This window comes from Solanum tuberosum, unplaced genomic scaffold (genome assembly GCF_000226075.1).
Source record: "Solanum tuberosum cultivar DM 1-3 516 R44 unplaced genomic scaffold, SolTub_3.0 scf00002, whole genome shotgun sequence".
Lineage (NCBI taxonomy): Eukaryota > Viridiplantae > Streptophyta > Magnoliopsida > Solanales > Solanaceae > Solanum > Solanum tuberosum.
This window is the reverse complement of record NW_006238928.1, coordinates 6,127,819-6,143,697: the sequence shown is the minus strand read 5'-3', so window position 1 is coordinate 6,143,697 and position 15,879 is coordinate 6,127,819. Positions and strand designations below refer to the sequence as shown.

The window sequence follows — 15,879 nt, the reverse complement described above, 5'->3', positions numbered from 1 at the left end:
CCTAAATGACCATACCTTTGCTCTCAACCCTATTGCAAGACTTGAAAAGACCTTTTTAATCTTGAGTGAGCTCAAACAATTGTTGATTGGAAACAGTACTAGAATTTCATTTTTTTTTTACCGCAAAATTTGTCGGAATGTAGTCGGAAATTGGAGTTTTCCGATGACTTTTTGACTACTTTTGAGTAGTCAGCAAATCGAGAGTCAGAAAATACTTGCCGACTACAGCAGTAGGTATTTTCCAACTACCATAGTCATAACATATAAATTAAGACCCGACCATAAAGTACCTAAACTGCTGACCACTGTTGTCAGAACACGACTAAAATAATACTTTATTAAGTTAAATACTTCCGACTACTGTAGTCAGAAACTTGTTAAATAATAATTTATTAATTTAATAATGTCGATTACCATTGTCGTAATAGTTACATAACTAAATAATTAATTATATATATTCCAATCACTGCGGTCGGCATCTATTACTGCTTCAATTACTTTTCCAACTACTATAGTCGGTATAAATATTAATATATTAACTATTATGTGATCTTCCGACTACTCTAGTCAGAATTTTTAGTTTGCTAAAAAAAATCTATATCCTTAATACATAAAATTGTTATTTATTTTGGTACATCATCTGCTAATTTATACTACCATCCATACATAATAATTCAACATAAAAATAAAACCAAACATCTAATACATTCCTAACCATTAGTTCCAATTCATTCACAATGGAGTCTCAAAGTTCAAGCATCATCAAAATTAAGTCTAATTAGTATTCAGTTGATATTCAAAACAAAAGTAAATAGTTAAAACAAGTCTAAATCTGATAGAAATTGTCTAAACAATTGGAATATAATCTACTCTTCATCAGAGTCAGTCTCTTCTTCGCTATCATCAGATTCAACCATATGTTTATCCATAAACTTCTACACTTTAGTATAGTTAGCTTCAGATGATTGCAGTCTATCTGTCAGCTTTGAGATCTCTCTATGCATTGCTTCCATTGCTTCCATTTCTTCCAAAGTATGAGAAGAAGAAGCTCCAGACAATAATAGTGATGGATGAGATGAGGAAGGCTGTGCTTCAAGACCGTAAACTCTACCTTTCTTCACACCTCATGCCACATTTTTCCACATTGAAGTAATATCATTAGATGTTAATTGGGTTGTGGAACCAACCTCAGAAGTAGGTTGTGTTTGACGCCATCCATCCAAGCCTCTTTGAAATCCAACCTGAAATAAATGTTAAATAACCAATAACTCCATTTCTTTAAGATATAATGCATAGTTAAGTAAGACAAGAAGACCATTACAAAGGAGGAAAATAATAAAGAAACCCATTTTTCCCTGCAATGAAGAAAAATATACAATCAATTTTGAAGTTGAGGTATCTCTCCTCCAGAAGCTGGAGGATATGGTTTTCAAGCAGGTAGATCTGAACAAAGAGATCTTGAGGAAGAATGAGTATCATTTGGAGCAGTCAGTTGATGATCTCTATGGTGTTGCTGAGTGGGATCCTATCCTTGAAGAGCTAAAGGAGATGGTAAGTTAATTTAGACGTCAAAGATAATTTCCCTCCTATTTCTTGTGCAAGATATAATTCCCCTAGTCGACTATATTCAATTTTGTGAATGCAGGGTTTTTGTGACAAGGAAATGAACAAGAAGCTGCTTAAGAAGAACAGCGGAAGCATCAAGCGTATTGTCATGGATCTTATTGCTGGAGAGCAGTAGGACATAAATATACTTGTCCTATCGTGTGATGGATAGTTTGGTGTGAATAAATGGTAGGATGCTACTGCGTCTACTATGTTTTGGCTACTGTTCGTCGATTATGATTTGACAAACTCCTTTAAGTTATGTATTTACTTGAACTAGCTATGTAATATAACACTATGATACTAGTCGTATCTGGAAACATGTGGTATGCAAAATTTAATGAATATGAATGTTTTTTTTCCTAATAGCCACCAAGAGAATTTTACCTTCTTGTTAAAAAGAGTTAGGCATATATCCAACTCTATGTATTCGTATTGCGTGGTCTTTGCTACTTCTGCCCTAGGCCCTTGCCTACAGGTCATTCTCAAATCAAGGTAGAAAGAAAGGAATTAATCACACAACTCTTCTACTATCTTAAAATAATTATACCACACATGCTTGAAATAAAATAGACTAATTTTGCCTTTGTTTAAAAAGATGAGAAACATTAGGGTGATAGTTTACTGAGTTAATATCTCCCATGAACACTCGACTAAGGAATTGTATCATAGAAAATTACTCAATTTTCATTTTTACTTCAAAAGTCATTCAACTATAAATGTTTGACTCACGAAACATGTTCATACCAAATAATATGTATTGTGATCATATCTTACATCCATCAAATACTACATAATCTGTAGATGTAAAAGGAATAATTTTTCCCTCATATCTACAATGTCCTCTATTCTTATTCACTACACTAGTCCAATTTAATTGCCCTTGATATCTCTTATCTCTATGTCTAGTTGAGTCAGGAAGGATTCACAATGCTCTTTCAAAACTTAACTAAATTAGACATATTTTTCTTTTTAAAGTAAAAATCTTATCCAACATACAATGAATGTATCATTCTCTTCTTATTTGAGATATTTTGATCTTGTAGAAACTAACTTGCAAGGAGACTTGCCAAAAACCATTTTCCTCCTACCCAAATTGAAAACTCTCAAACTGTCAGAGGATAATTTCATAAAACCACGCCAACTCCAAAACAGTAAAAGGAAGGAGAGAAGGTAAGTAAAAGTGAGGAAAGACACACAAGTTAGGACCAGCACAGAGCATCTATCTGCTTTCTCCCCTGCTCATACTCAAATTCATTCAAAGTAATGCATTATAAACAAGATGTACTTTCTTTCAACAGGTCAATAAATATCAGTAGGGGTCCTCTTGCCTAAAAAAAGGAGTCAGCCCAACATGGGCAATGATAGACAGACCAAAGATTTACGCAGTCCTTGTGTGCTTGCTTTGTGCACCGGCATAGCAGAATTTGAATCCGCTGGCTCAGATGAGTGGCTCTTGGCTTCGTAAACATATCTATGTTCTTGCTTTTTCACTACCAATGAGTAGGCAGCTTTGGATGCTTATGGAGATATGGCTTTGGTAAAGATCTGCTTAGCGTGTGCTTTCTCGGGTGCTACTTAGAATAGAGATAGTCAGACTCTAACTTGAGAATGTTATAGCGCTGTGAAATAAATGTCAAAACAAAAGCAACCAAATGGACACCACCCAACAACAGTACATGACAGAGATGTACTTCTTTCACAGATGTATTATATTCAAGCATGATAATACATAACAAGAATTTACTACATAACATGATCATATGAGCTGTACACTTTGATTATTCAAAGTCATTTCCTCCCCACCACTCCAATCTTTCTTGAATCTCACTGAGAAACTTGCTCAGTTTCCTATGCTCAAAATATAATAATCACTAAAACTAAAAACCACTAAAAGGACTCATTTCCCCTCTATCCCATGGAATATATAGAATACTTGCACTCAACCAGTGGCTGATCCATAAAATTCAGCCACTAAGAAACATCAACCAAGCTAAAAATTCTTGTGCAAGGAAGCTATCGAAAAGTTCAGATTATCTCCATTGTTCCAATATTGTCATAAAGATCTAAGATTCTAAGCTTATGTTAAATGAAATGATATTGAAGTGTTGTGACTTACAAATGTCTCCTCTGCACGTGGCTCTACCCATTCACCCCTTGTACCATCCTTATTTCTTTTCTTATGAGTCTCCTCAAACACCTCAACTTTAGACACCTCTTCACCTTTTAACTTTGTCTGCAATAAAAGGTATATGAAGTTCAATCGCATTTTGTTAGAAGTAAGGAAATTCAATTAAAAAAATTACCATTTTTTGTTTTTGGGCTACGAAACTCATGGAACCTCCTATATGTAAAGAGCCACCTTTTACGGAGGCCCGAGCTGCCTTCTTCTAGCTCACACTTCTTCTTAAATTCAGGACTGTTCCATTTCTCCAAAAAAATTAACCCATATGTCTTCTCGTAGCCAACCAGACTTCTTATTACTTTTTCGAGCTTCAAACAACATTTCAGTAACTCGAATACGAGCATTCCTCTCAAAAATAGAATTTATTTTGTTCTCATAACATGGCTTCCATACACACTTCATCTGCATATTAATAATATCATTACATTAAAATTTCAATATTTGATAACTGATATAAGAAAATTTTGATTTGTACCTTAAATTGATTCCATATTTGCTCCCTGATATTGTACGGATATTCTTTCAATCTACCCCAAGCATCATCGAAGAATTGTGAAATAGATTTTGGAACCATATGCGAGCCAAGATATGATGGTGCAAACCTGCATTATACTTCATTCATGTAAGAAGTAGATTCACCAAATTAAAAATGACAAAAATATAACTTACCCATCCTCATCAGGGGTGATAATCAACCTATGAAAAGCATTATATTTTCTAATTTCTCCAGCATTTTTAGTCTTTGAACAGGCAGGTGGTGCAGTAATACTACTACTCAGAGATGGTGATTCTGGTATAGGGACTCCAATATTTGACCTTGACATGCTAGGTGTCGATGATGCTGGAGATACAGCTTGAGTTGATGATTGAAGTAGAGAAGAGGAGATACCATTTTGACTTATATGACCACTCGAAGAAGAATTTATACGAGGTGCGGGAACAATATTATCAGGAAGGCTTATATTCTTGCCATGAGAAGCTATAGAGTTATTTTGGATAGGCCCGCATTGTGGTATACTAAAAAAAGAAGGTGGTAATGAAGTGGACAGGGAAGGAAACCCAGGGGATAATGAAGTCGACAGAGAACACTTAGTGGGTGGCAGTGAAGTCTGTTGAGTAGGAGCGACATATGGCAGTGAAGTTGGTTGAGGAGGAAAGGTGGGGGGCAATGAAGCTGGTTGAGAATCATGTTGTTTTCTCTTATTTGTATGCTTTCGACGCTTTCCAGATGTCTTCTTCATTGCCTAAAAAGATACTCAATACATGCAGAAGGATAATTTATAAGACAAATATGCACAATGATACATTATAAATAGTTATATCTATATGTTGTCCTAATGTACAGGGCCTATTAAGAATATTAAAAATGGACTGAGTAATCAGATTTCCTGCAAAGTAATTGTTGGAAGATTATTGAAACACCAACTTGCTTAGTTTAATAGTAGTATCAGTTGTTTGTTTAGTCTAGTACTGATAGTTATTTCAGTGTCTAAGGCAACCAGGCAACTACAATGTTCTGCAACATTTTCCCTGACTTTTGTGTTTTTAAGAATCTATACAATGGGATGGTGAAGGATACATATAAAAAAAAAGGCTTATAGTAAGACAAAGACTAGCTAGAATGAGGAAACACGTGATTAACAGGCTCAATGATCCTGCTAATCATGTGTTTTTTGTGATTAGGTATGTTACTTTGAGCAGAGGTGTTTTTTCCCTTCAGGCATTATAGGAGGGTCCTCTGTTACACTACAACTCACATATGGAAAAGAAAATGTGTCAATTCAGACAACAACAGATTAACATATGAAGAAGGAAATGTGTCAAATCTCTAATATCCTCGAAATCAAAGAAACAACCTACAGTCTCAAGAAGCCTTGCATCCACAATAGCTGAGTTAATTGGACTAATCAAAGATTTAGATGATCAACTACAACTTGTATATCATGAGAAGACTAGACATATTGATATAGATTGTCACTTTGTCAGGGAAAATATTCAATCCAAATAGTGATAAACCAGCAGATGCATTAACCAAGAACCTAAGTAAAGTGCAGCATGAGTATCTTACATCCATACTTGGTGTTCTAAACATATTTATATCAACAAGCTTAAGGGGGAGTTAGTCACCGTACAGTCAGTTAAATTAGTTACCGTGCAGTTAGTTAAATTAGTGACTATGTAGTTATTTAAGTTAGTTATTGTAATGAATTAGTCAGCTGGGATATGGAAGTGTAGTTCATCAAAACTCTCAATTTGGGGTAAAACTGGTCCAAAAATATATGGCCCGAAAGCTGGACTAGATTATTTGGACAATGAACTTAGGTTCATCTTTTTGTGTCAAGTAAGTTACTTGTTATAGTGTTGTCTTGATTTTTATGTGGCATTTTACTTTTGCCTTTAATCGTTTTTTTAACCTTGTTTTCTTCGTCACTCTCAGGCAGCCCTAGAGGCACCTAGAGTTTTGAATTTGAACAATAGCTACTACTCATAAGAAATCACCATATGCTAGAATAATTTACAGCTTACAACCAATAAAATCAACATTAAACTACCGATAACAAATCAAGATAAAATAGAAGCACTATCAATATAGTAATATTCAATTATAAATAATTCAAATCCCTTTGTTATAAAATAAAAAAATACTCAAACAGAAACTTATCTTAGACAATCTAGACTATTAGATAATGAATTTTCTGTAGCCCATATTAAGCTCAAGTCAAACATTATCAAATCCAACATACCAACTAAACTCAAGAGAGAAACATTGGATAAGCTAATGATCTAAATTTGTCAACACAACGAACCAAACAAGTCAACCTTCTTCATTTGATTCATAATGACTACCAAATTCTTCCTCATCACTTATTTCATTTTCTTCAAGTAATTCCTTATCACTTGTTTCATATTCATCAGTTTGGGATTCCTCCTCGTTAGCTCTGCATGTTCCTTCCCGATAATTATTTGGATTTGATTGAAGGAAAGTAGCATCAAATTCTTCATAGATGCCTTCATTATGCTGCAATTCACCTGCTAATTCATTATCCACCATTGCTTCAACACTTGAAATATCATTTTGAAACGCTACATCCAATGCATCCTCAACCTCCACTCTCCCCACGGGCTTTGTTTCTATAACTACATGCCACAAAGATTTATTCTTGCACAAAGGATAAGGAATGTAATACACTTGTTTCACATTCTGTGCAATGATAAATGGATCATAGAAACGATACTGCCTCGTGTGATTAATTTCAACTATTTTGTATTGAGGATGCACCTTTGTACCACTAGAATCAGGATCACACCACTTGCACCGAAAGATTACTATCTTTTTCTTTGGCCAACCAACAAGATAATCGAGTTTTGTAATCTCTTGAAGCACACCATAATAATCAATAACCCCCTCACCTTTCACCCACACCCCACTATTATTGGTTTTCTTGCCTTTGGACCATTCTTCTGTATGAAATTTGTATCCATTGATGAAGTACTTAGACATTATTCTAACTCTATGATAAGGTTCCCAAGAAATATCACGTAAAAATTGGACATTCACAACATCCACGACATTAACTGGATTATGAACCTATATTGAATTAAAGAAAATTTAGAATTCTAAAAATACATATAATTGATGGGGAAATGATTAATAGTATTAGGTAACACTTACATATTTTCTAAACCACTTTGAAAACATAGGATAAACATCATCTTTCCCATATGTACCAACAAAATAACTGTCCAACAAAATAACAACTTAATTAGTTAAGGGGATGATGAATCTTGACCTATATAGATATATATATGTACCTATGAAAAGGTTGTACCTCAGGACAATTCAATAATACATGTGTTGAAGCTGACTTTGGCTCCATCTCAGTTAACTTTCGCTTTCGAGCATGTTTTGAACCTCCTTTTCCTGGATGATTAAATATTGATAAGGGTGGTGCCAAAGGATCAATAATTCCTCCATCATCATGTCGATTGGGTCTATTTCTCAAACACGACTCATAATTTTCAAAATAATATGAATCAAAATTAGAAATTTCTCTTGCCAGATATGTTTCACGCATCGCTCCCTCTATTCTCCATCAATTTTGTATGGTCCTTTTACTTTTGCCGATAATCCTATAAAGTATGACCTTTAGATGATTTTTTAAAAATGCAAACACAAAAGGAAAATAATTAAAAGTCCTCCCCTCTAAAATGGATACATCCATCTACCTTGAACTGGACCTCCAAGTCGTGCCTCTTGCACAAGATGAATTGGGAGATGTTCCATTACATTGAAAAAACCAGGAGGAAATATTTTTGCCAGTTTGTTTAAAACTAGGCAAATGTTACTGTCCATGTAATCTAGGTTCTCCACCCTCAATGTGCTAGAACACAACTCTTTGAAAAAAAGGCTTATTTCTGTGATGGGTTTCCATATATTCTATCATGCAAGGACTTGAATGAAATAGGCATCAAAGATTCCATGAAAATGTGACAATCATGGCTTTTCATAGACATCAAATTTCATTCTTTCATATCGACACATCTAGATAAGTTTGAAGCATATCCATCAGGCATCTTCAATTTTTTTACCCAATCACAAATCTCTCTCTTCTCATCCAAAGTGAATGTGTAACTAGCCTTGGGCTTCTTAATCTTGTTGTTAAGGTATGTTAAGTATAACTCACTTCGCCTGCAATATTCTTTTAAGTCCATCCTAACCTTCAAATTATCTTTTGTCTTGTTATTGATATCCATCACAGTATTAAATATGTTGTCAAAAACATTTTTTTCAATATGCATGACATCCAAATTATGGCGAAGAAGGTTATGCTTCCAATAAGGTAACTCCCAAAATATGCTTTGTTTTGTCCAATTATGTGTAACACCATAAGCAAGTATCTTAGATGGTGGAGAATCTATTACCTTAGGTAAATCCCTAACCCTATGCCACATTTTTTCAGATAATAAAGTTGTAGGTGGCTCTTCAAAATCAGTTTGGTTCTTCATAAATGCACTAGTATTTCTCCTAAATTCATGATCCATTGGCAAGAAACGACGGTGACAATCGAACCATGAGTTCTTACCTCCATGTTTTAATGTGAATTATTTTGTCTTCCATGCAACATGGGCAAGCTAACTTACCAGCAGTTGACCACCCAGACAACATTCCATAAGCAGGAAAATCATTTATAGTCCACATCAAAGCAGCACGTATTATGAAGTTTTGTTTATGGAATACATCATATGTTTCAACACCTTGATTCCACAATAATTTTAACTCATCGATCAAAGGCTGCAAGTATATGTCAATCAATTTTTTTGGATTATTTGGACCAGGAATAATGCAAGTTAGGAACAAATATGGACTTGTCATACATAACTCGGGGGGAGATTATATGGCATAACAAATACTGGCCAACATGAATATTGTACCACAGAGACAGCAAATGGAGTGAATCCATTTGAACATAATCATAACCTAATGTTTCTAGGTTCACTAGCAAATTCAGGAAACAATCTATCAAAATGTTTCTATGCTTCTCCATCTTATGGATGACATAGAACACCAGGTGGCCTTTTATGTTCATAATCCCATCTTATATGAGGTGCAGAGCCCATTGATGCATACAACCTCTTTAACCTAGGTATCAGGGGTAAGTAATGTATTGCCTTCACTGGAACCTTCTTCTTTTTGACATTTGTGACTTCCTTATAACGAGCTTGATTACAAAATTTGCAATTTTTTAAAGATGCACCATCTTTATAAAATAACATGCAACCTTTTTCACAACAGTCAATCCTTTCTGATGAAAGTCCTAACTTAGAAACCATCTTCTTTGTCATGTAGAAATCTTTAGGTAAGTCAATTTTATTCGGATTAAGTTTATTCACAAGCCCAATGATAGAATCCATCCCTGGTTGAGAAATTGAATAATCTGACTTTATACTTAGCAATCTAACAACAACAAACAACTTAGAATGCATTGAACCTTCATATAATGGTCAAGTAGCTTCAGTTAATTGTTCATTGAAGCGCTTAGCCTCATCATTTGGTTCTAATTGAGACCCTGGGAACATCCCAAAAGCATCCCTCTGCATTTCATTGAATCGAGAACTTTCAACATTAATATTATCTACAGGATTATCCACAGCATTAAACCCATTCTGAAAATCAACATTAGCTACAGTGGCGTCATTCTCTCCATGAACTGTCCACACATAATAATTATCCATAAATCCCTTCTTCAAAATATGAGATTCAACTTTATCTGGTTTCAATAACTTGATACACCTGCATTTGGCCCAAGGACATCTAATTGTGCCTTCTATCAAAAATCATTTCTAGTTTTCACCTTTGCAATAAATTCTTTAACCCCATTTATAAATTCCACCCTCAATCCCGCACGATTAGGATGAGTTCTATCATACATCCATTTACAATGTGTGAATTCCATCTACACGAATAAAAAAAGTTGGGAATTTAACTAAACAAACTACCAACAATTCAATCAAGAACACATCTCTAAATGAAATCATAAAAATGGAGATTTTTCAGCTATGTAATATAACAATTTTTTTCATATTTGACATAAACTTGTTTAAGAAAATAAGAGAACACAACATATTATAGCACTTTTCAACACATAACCTAGATAGCTAAGTACAAAGAGACAGTAAGAAAACAAAATATAGACTCTGGATAAGCATAATCAATAATTCATAAATGGAAAATAGAAAATCTTAAAGTTTGAACTAACTGGTTGTGAAAAATAGAGATATAATCGAGAGTATAGAGGAGACGCCTGCAGAGTGGTCGAGAAAATTAAGTAGCAATCCGGTTCTGTAGAGAAAATTAAGCATATATTAACTCAAATTTGTTGATTGAAGAAAAATTAAATAGGAGAAAAAGGAAATGGAACTTGCTAAAGTTCAATCTAGTTTTTTATTGGTTTGATTAGGCAAGGCCTGATTTAGCAATTTACAGTACATTCAACATCTATCCCATAACAAACCAAGGCATGTAATCAAATAACAAATAAAGATTCAGTTCCTATGGCATCATTCAATCCCATAAAAGACCAAGGCATGTAATCAAAATCTATCATTTATTAGTTCCCCTGAAGTTGCTTCCTAACTGCCCATTCTAAAATTTATTTTATTTATACAAAATGCTCACAAATTCTCATTTCACAAAAGAAGTTGCTTCCTGACTAGCAATTCTCTATTGATTGCAGTTTTGGTCGGACCAATCTATGAACATCTCAAACCAACTCCTTCTTATTATCCTCTACATGAGCAACACTACCCATCGATAATCGACTAAGAGCGTCTACCATCACATTTCCTTGCTGGAGTGATAGAGAACACTAATATCATAATCTTTCAATAACTCAAGCTACCTCCTTTGACGAAGATTTAGATCTTTCTATTTGAACATATATTGCAAACTCTTGTAGTCGGTTAAAACATCCACATGAACACTTTACATGTAATGACTCCATATCTTTAAGGCAAAAACAATCGCTGCTAGTTCAAGATCATGAGTAGGATAATTCTTCTCATGAATCTTAAGTTGCCTTGAGGCATAAGTAATGACTTCCCCCTTTCGCATTAGGACATATCATAACCCTATTCTCAAGGTATCAGAGTAAACAACAAAACCATTCATTCCTTCCGATAAAGTCAACACCAGAGAAGAAGTAAGTCTATCCTTCAGCTCTTAGAAACTCATTTCACATTCTTTAGACCATATGAACTTAACCTTCTTTTGGGTTAATGTCGTCAATGGAGAGGCAATCGAAGAAAACCCTTCTTTAGTAACCAGCCAAACCTAAGAAACTCCTAATATCCTGAGGGGATAGAGGTCTAGGTCAACTCTTACCCGCATCCGCCTTCTTAGGATCTACCTCAATACCCATAAACAATGTAACAATGAAAAGCCACGGACCTTAGCCAAAACTCATGTATGCTAAACTTTGCAAAAAGTTGTTGGTCCTTGAGGACTTGCCATACAATCCTCAAGTGATCAGTATGCTTTCTCTCACTTCTCAAATAGATCAGTATGTCATAAATGAACACAATCACAAACATATCAAGGTATTGTCTAAGTACTTTATTCATCAAGTCCATAAACATTGCCGGAGAATTACTCAATCGAAACGACACTATTCAAAACTCATAATGACCATACCGAGTTTGAAAAGCCGACTTCGGAATGTTGTCTTCCTTCACCCTCAATTGGTGATAAACCGACCAAAGGTCAATCTTAGAGAAGTAACTTTCTCCTTGAAGTTGGTTAAACAAATTATCTATTCTTGGGAGAGGATATTTGTTCTTAACGGTAACCTTATTCAAATGCCGATAGTCAATGCACATACGGAGTGAACCATCTTTTTTTCTCATGAACAAAACTGGGGCACCCCATGGAGAGATACTTGGCCAGATGAAACCATTATCTAACAAATCTTTCAATAGCTCTTTTAATTCCTTAAGTTCTGTCGAAGCCATTCGATAAAGAGGAATAGAGATAAGTTGTGTATCTAAGAGAAGGTCAACACTGAAGTCTATTTCCCTTTCTGGAGGAAAACCGGGTAGATAATCTAGAAACACTTCATGAAACTCATTAACAACGGGGACCGACTAATGAGTAGTGGTCTCGTAATCTATATCCCTCACCTTAACTAGATGGTATATGCAACCCTTAAAAATCATCTTTCTAGCTATATGACCAGAGACAAACTGGCTCTTAGGCATATAATTTCCCCCTTTCCACTCTAGGGTGGGTTCATTTGGAAACTTAAACTTGATTACATGGGTTCTACAATCAATAGAAGCATAATGAATGCAACCAATCCATCTGAAGAATAACATCAAAATCTAGCATATCCAGCTCTACAAGATCAAAATGAGTGACTCTATGAAATAAGGAGACATGACACTTTCTATAGATACTCTTAGCCACGATAGAATCACCAACTAGAGTAGAGACAGAAATGGGATCTAACAACGCTTCCGGAAGAATATTGAATCTCATGGCCACATATGGCGTCACAAAAGACAAGGTAGCACTGGGGTCAAGTAAAGCATAAACATCAAGTTGGAAGACTTTCAACGTACCGGTAACCACATCGGGAGAACCCTCTTATTCACCGCGAATCTGAAGTGGATGGAACCTGTTTTGTTTCTGACTTCCACTAGAATCGGATAAGGGATTCAGTTGAATCTGTCGACGATTTTCTCCCTAGTTCTTAGCAATTGAAGGACATTCCCTCATCTTGTGGTTCATCCTACCACAACCAAAGAAAACATTTGTGCATGCTAAACACTTACCCTCATGCTTCTTTCCAGACCTAGCACACGTAGACATAAACAATAAAGATTCACCTCTATTTCCTCCTTGAGGCTTAGGTTTAGACACCCTATCTATGTTGAAATTTGATGGAGCATTGGAGGAACCTTGAATAGAAAACCTTTGTTGAAATGTAAAACGACCATGTCCATCGAACCTCAAATGAGAGAAGTTACCATTACCAGTTTTGGACCTTTTTGTCTCCCTAAAACTTTCCTTAAGTTTCTTTTCTTCGATTTATTGAGCATGGACCATGAGACAGGAAATGTCCATGTCATTGATGAGCATGGAAGTACGACATTCCTTAACAACCATTTTGGATGCACACGAAACGAATTTACTCATCCTTGCCCTAGGATCGACAATCATGGTAGGAGCATAACGAGACAATTATGTGAATTTTAAAGCATATTCCTTCACACTCATATTTCCTTGATGAAGGTTGATGAACTCAAGTACCTTTGCCTCCCTCATCTTAAGGGGAAAGAACCTATCAAGGAAAGGAACCTTGAATTTTTCCCAATCAAGAGAACACGCATCTTCCGCCTTTCCTTCTTTCCATTGGTTGAACCATATTTAAGCAACACCCTTAAGTTGATAAGCAGCCAACTCTGTATTTTCCACCGGTCTCGCTCCCACGATCATCAACACCTTATAAACCTTATCAATGAACTCTTAGGGGTCTTCCTCAACCTTAGAATCATGAAACTCCAAAGGATTCATCCTAGCTAAATTCCTCACTCTAGATGCCACTGTACCCGCATTTGGGTTCACGGGAATCGCAACCTCCCTATTGACTTGGGCCATCGTGGCTTGAGCCAGCACTTGAAAACTAGCCCTAAACTCCGCATTTGTCACTTGCTCGACCAAAGGGTCGACCAAAACTTGAGAATCCTGAGGATATTAAGGATAAGCTTCTCATTCCACATTCTCTCCCACATTACTTCTAGCATATGCTCTTCGAGTATTCATATCCTATAGAGCATGAGATAAGGATTAGGAGAGAGACATTATAAAGTTAAACTCTATCGCACGAATTTAGAGTAAAGAAAGAAGTGGAGTTCTCTAAACATCTTATAGCCTCTCATTCATAAGAGTGGCGCGCTTCACACTCATGAACAACACTCTACTCGACGTGGCTTATCTTCCTAGGACCTTTCTAAACTTTGTGCTCCGAATACCAAGTTTGCCACGACTCAATGTAGACCCAGATGTAACATGGTGTATAGGACCTCGAGAGGCCCTGCACAAGCCACTTAGCATACATAAATAAGATAGTAGAAATTCAAGAGAATTTAAAGACAATTTCAAATCATAAGAGTTTGACAAAATCAAAACAGAAGCCTAACAATGTCTTAAAGCCATCAAATATAAAGAGTGATCTTGACGTAACCCATACATCACATACAACTTGAAAGTAAAGACTTATGAAATAAAAGTCTAGTCCTCGGAGCATGAGGGTTCACCAATCTTCAAACTTCTACTATGAGATCCCTAGTCACGGAAGTGTGAATCTAGAGCGTCAGACCATATATTTTTTAAGAAATATAGGCAAGAGTATGTGTTAGTACAGAAATTCATGGAGTATGATAGCAATGTTAGTACAGAAATTCATGGAGTATGATAGCAATGCATAGAACATTTGAAATCATGCTCAAAAGGGACATTTTTATGATATGCAATGACAAAAGTAAGACATTAAATAAAAGAGTTAGCAAATATAAGTCATAAGGTAAGCATGATCAATGCAACTAACATCTTTAACCTTCATGAGATACTTCTAAAAGTAACCTTAGTTCATTAATGTGGGAGATTTTCCTTAAACTGACATATAAGACCATGTGAGCTACTAACATGGAATTTGGTGTCTACCCCACACCGAAAAGAGGTGTCCAATTTCAAAGTAAGACCATACACTTCTAGCTATTGTGGATCCACTAGTTAATGTCTATCTTGATAACCTATGATGGTGCATACTTTATGGGGCATGGGTAATCGCCACTTGTCCTCTCAATGCTAAGCATAAATCCCACAAAATATTTGTTAGACTTAACTTTCCTTACCATTCATAATACATGGGTAATCGTCACTTGTCTTAGCATTGGAAGTCATGGGTAATCGTTGCTTGCCTCATTATTAGAATAGCTCCATAACTTTGATTCATTTTAGGTGAGAAGATCTTTCAACCTTAGAATCCTTTATCTGAGAAAACTATGAGAAACCCTTTCACAACACAACAACATTGATGCTTCACTCTCAAAGAATCCTTAAAACATCTTCATCAATTTCACAAGGACATGCATAATTTTGATAAACTAATCCTTCATAGTTCAAAACCCACATTATATCATCAAAACTTGGAAAACATGGAGATGCATGGGTTCATGGGGATTCATATTTAAAAAATGGAATTGTCTCAACTCATGCATAATAATGCACAAAACAATCAATTAAATCTACATTGAAAGGAACTCATGACATGGAAGGAAAACTTTAACTTCAATTGGAGATTTCTAACTATGTAATTGAGAAATTTGGGAACTCTATGTAGGGAAAGGCTCTATAGATGAAAAGTATCTTACCCCAATAGAGGAACTGGAGACTTGATTTGAAAACTCTAGCATTCTTCATCTTCTTCTAGCGAGAGAAATATTTGAGAGAAAGACTTATTCTTCTTTTAGGAATTTGAGAGAATTACTTCAATTGGGGAAATTCATGGGTAAAAACACTTATATAGGGC

At 35.4% G+C, this 15,879-nt stretch overlaps 2 protein-coding genes across 3 annotated transcripts; one reads left to right on the top strand and one right to left on the bottom strand.

Annotated features, from left to right (window-relative positions):
• The first annotated feature begins 1,247 nt into the window (after positions 1–1,247).
• LOC107063112 (protein NBR1 homolog) lies at positions 1,248–2,895 on the top strand. Its single transcript, XM_015314569.1, has 2 exons — positions 1,248–1,551; positions 1,646–2,895. The coding sequence occupies exons 1-2, from the start codon at positions 1,423–1,425 to the stop codon at positions 1,739–1,741; spliced, it is 225 nt and encodes a 74-aa protein (XP_015170055.1). The 5' UTR covers positions 1,248–1,422; the 3' UTR covers positions 1,742–2,895.
• A 1,469-nt stretch (positions 2,896–4,364) lies between these two features.
• On the bottom strand, positions 4,365–10,891 carry LOC107063062 (uncharacterized). 2 transcript variants are annotated; one of them, XR_001475070.1, is made up of 3 exons: positions 7,621–10,891; positions 7,464–7,530; positions 4,365–5,034 (listed from the first exon to the last, which is right to left on the bottom strand). XR_001475070.1 is itself a non-coding variant. In XM_015314486.1 (3 exons), exons 2-3 carry the CDS (start codon positions 7,488–7,490, stop codon positions 6,606–6,608), a joined length of 801 nt encoding a protein of 266 aa, XP_015169972.1. In that variant the 5' UTR covers positions 7,491–7,530; positions 7,621–10,891; the 3' UTR covers positions 6,533–6,605. The 2 variants fall into 2 exon arrangements, 1 of the variants encoding a protein (XP_015169972.1); XM_015314486.1 differs by lacking the exon at positions 4,365–5,034 and adding an exon at positions 6,533–7,379.
• Positions 10,892–15,879: the final 4,988 nt, after the last annotated feature.

Excerpts from the sequence above, each read along its gene's own strand:
- LOC107063062 (XM_015314486.1), bottom strand. The coding sequence starts at position 7,490 with ATGTTTTCAAAGTGGTTTAGAAAATAT. Across the intron at positions 7,380-7,463 it reads CAAAGTGGTTTAGAAAATAT|GTTCATAATCCAGTTAATGT; the intron begins GTAAGTGTTACC and ends AATTCAATATAG.
- LOC107063112 (XM_015314569.1), top strand. The coding sequence starts at position 1,423 with ATGGTTTTCAAGCAGGTAGATCTGAACAAAGAGATCTTGAGGAAGAAT. Across the intron at positions 1,552-1,645 it reads TTGAAGAGCTAAAGGAGATG|GGTTTTTGTGACAAGGAAAT; the intron begins GTAAGTTAATTT and ends TTGTGAATGCAG.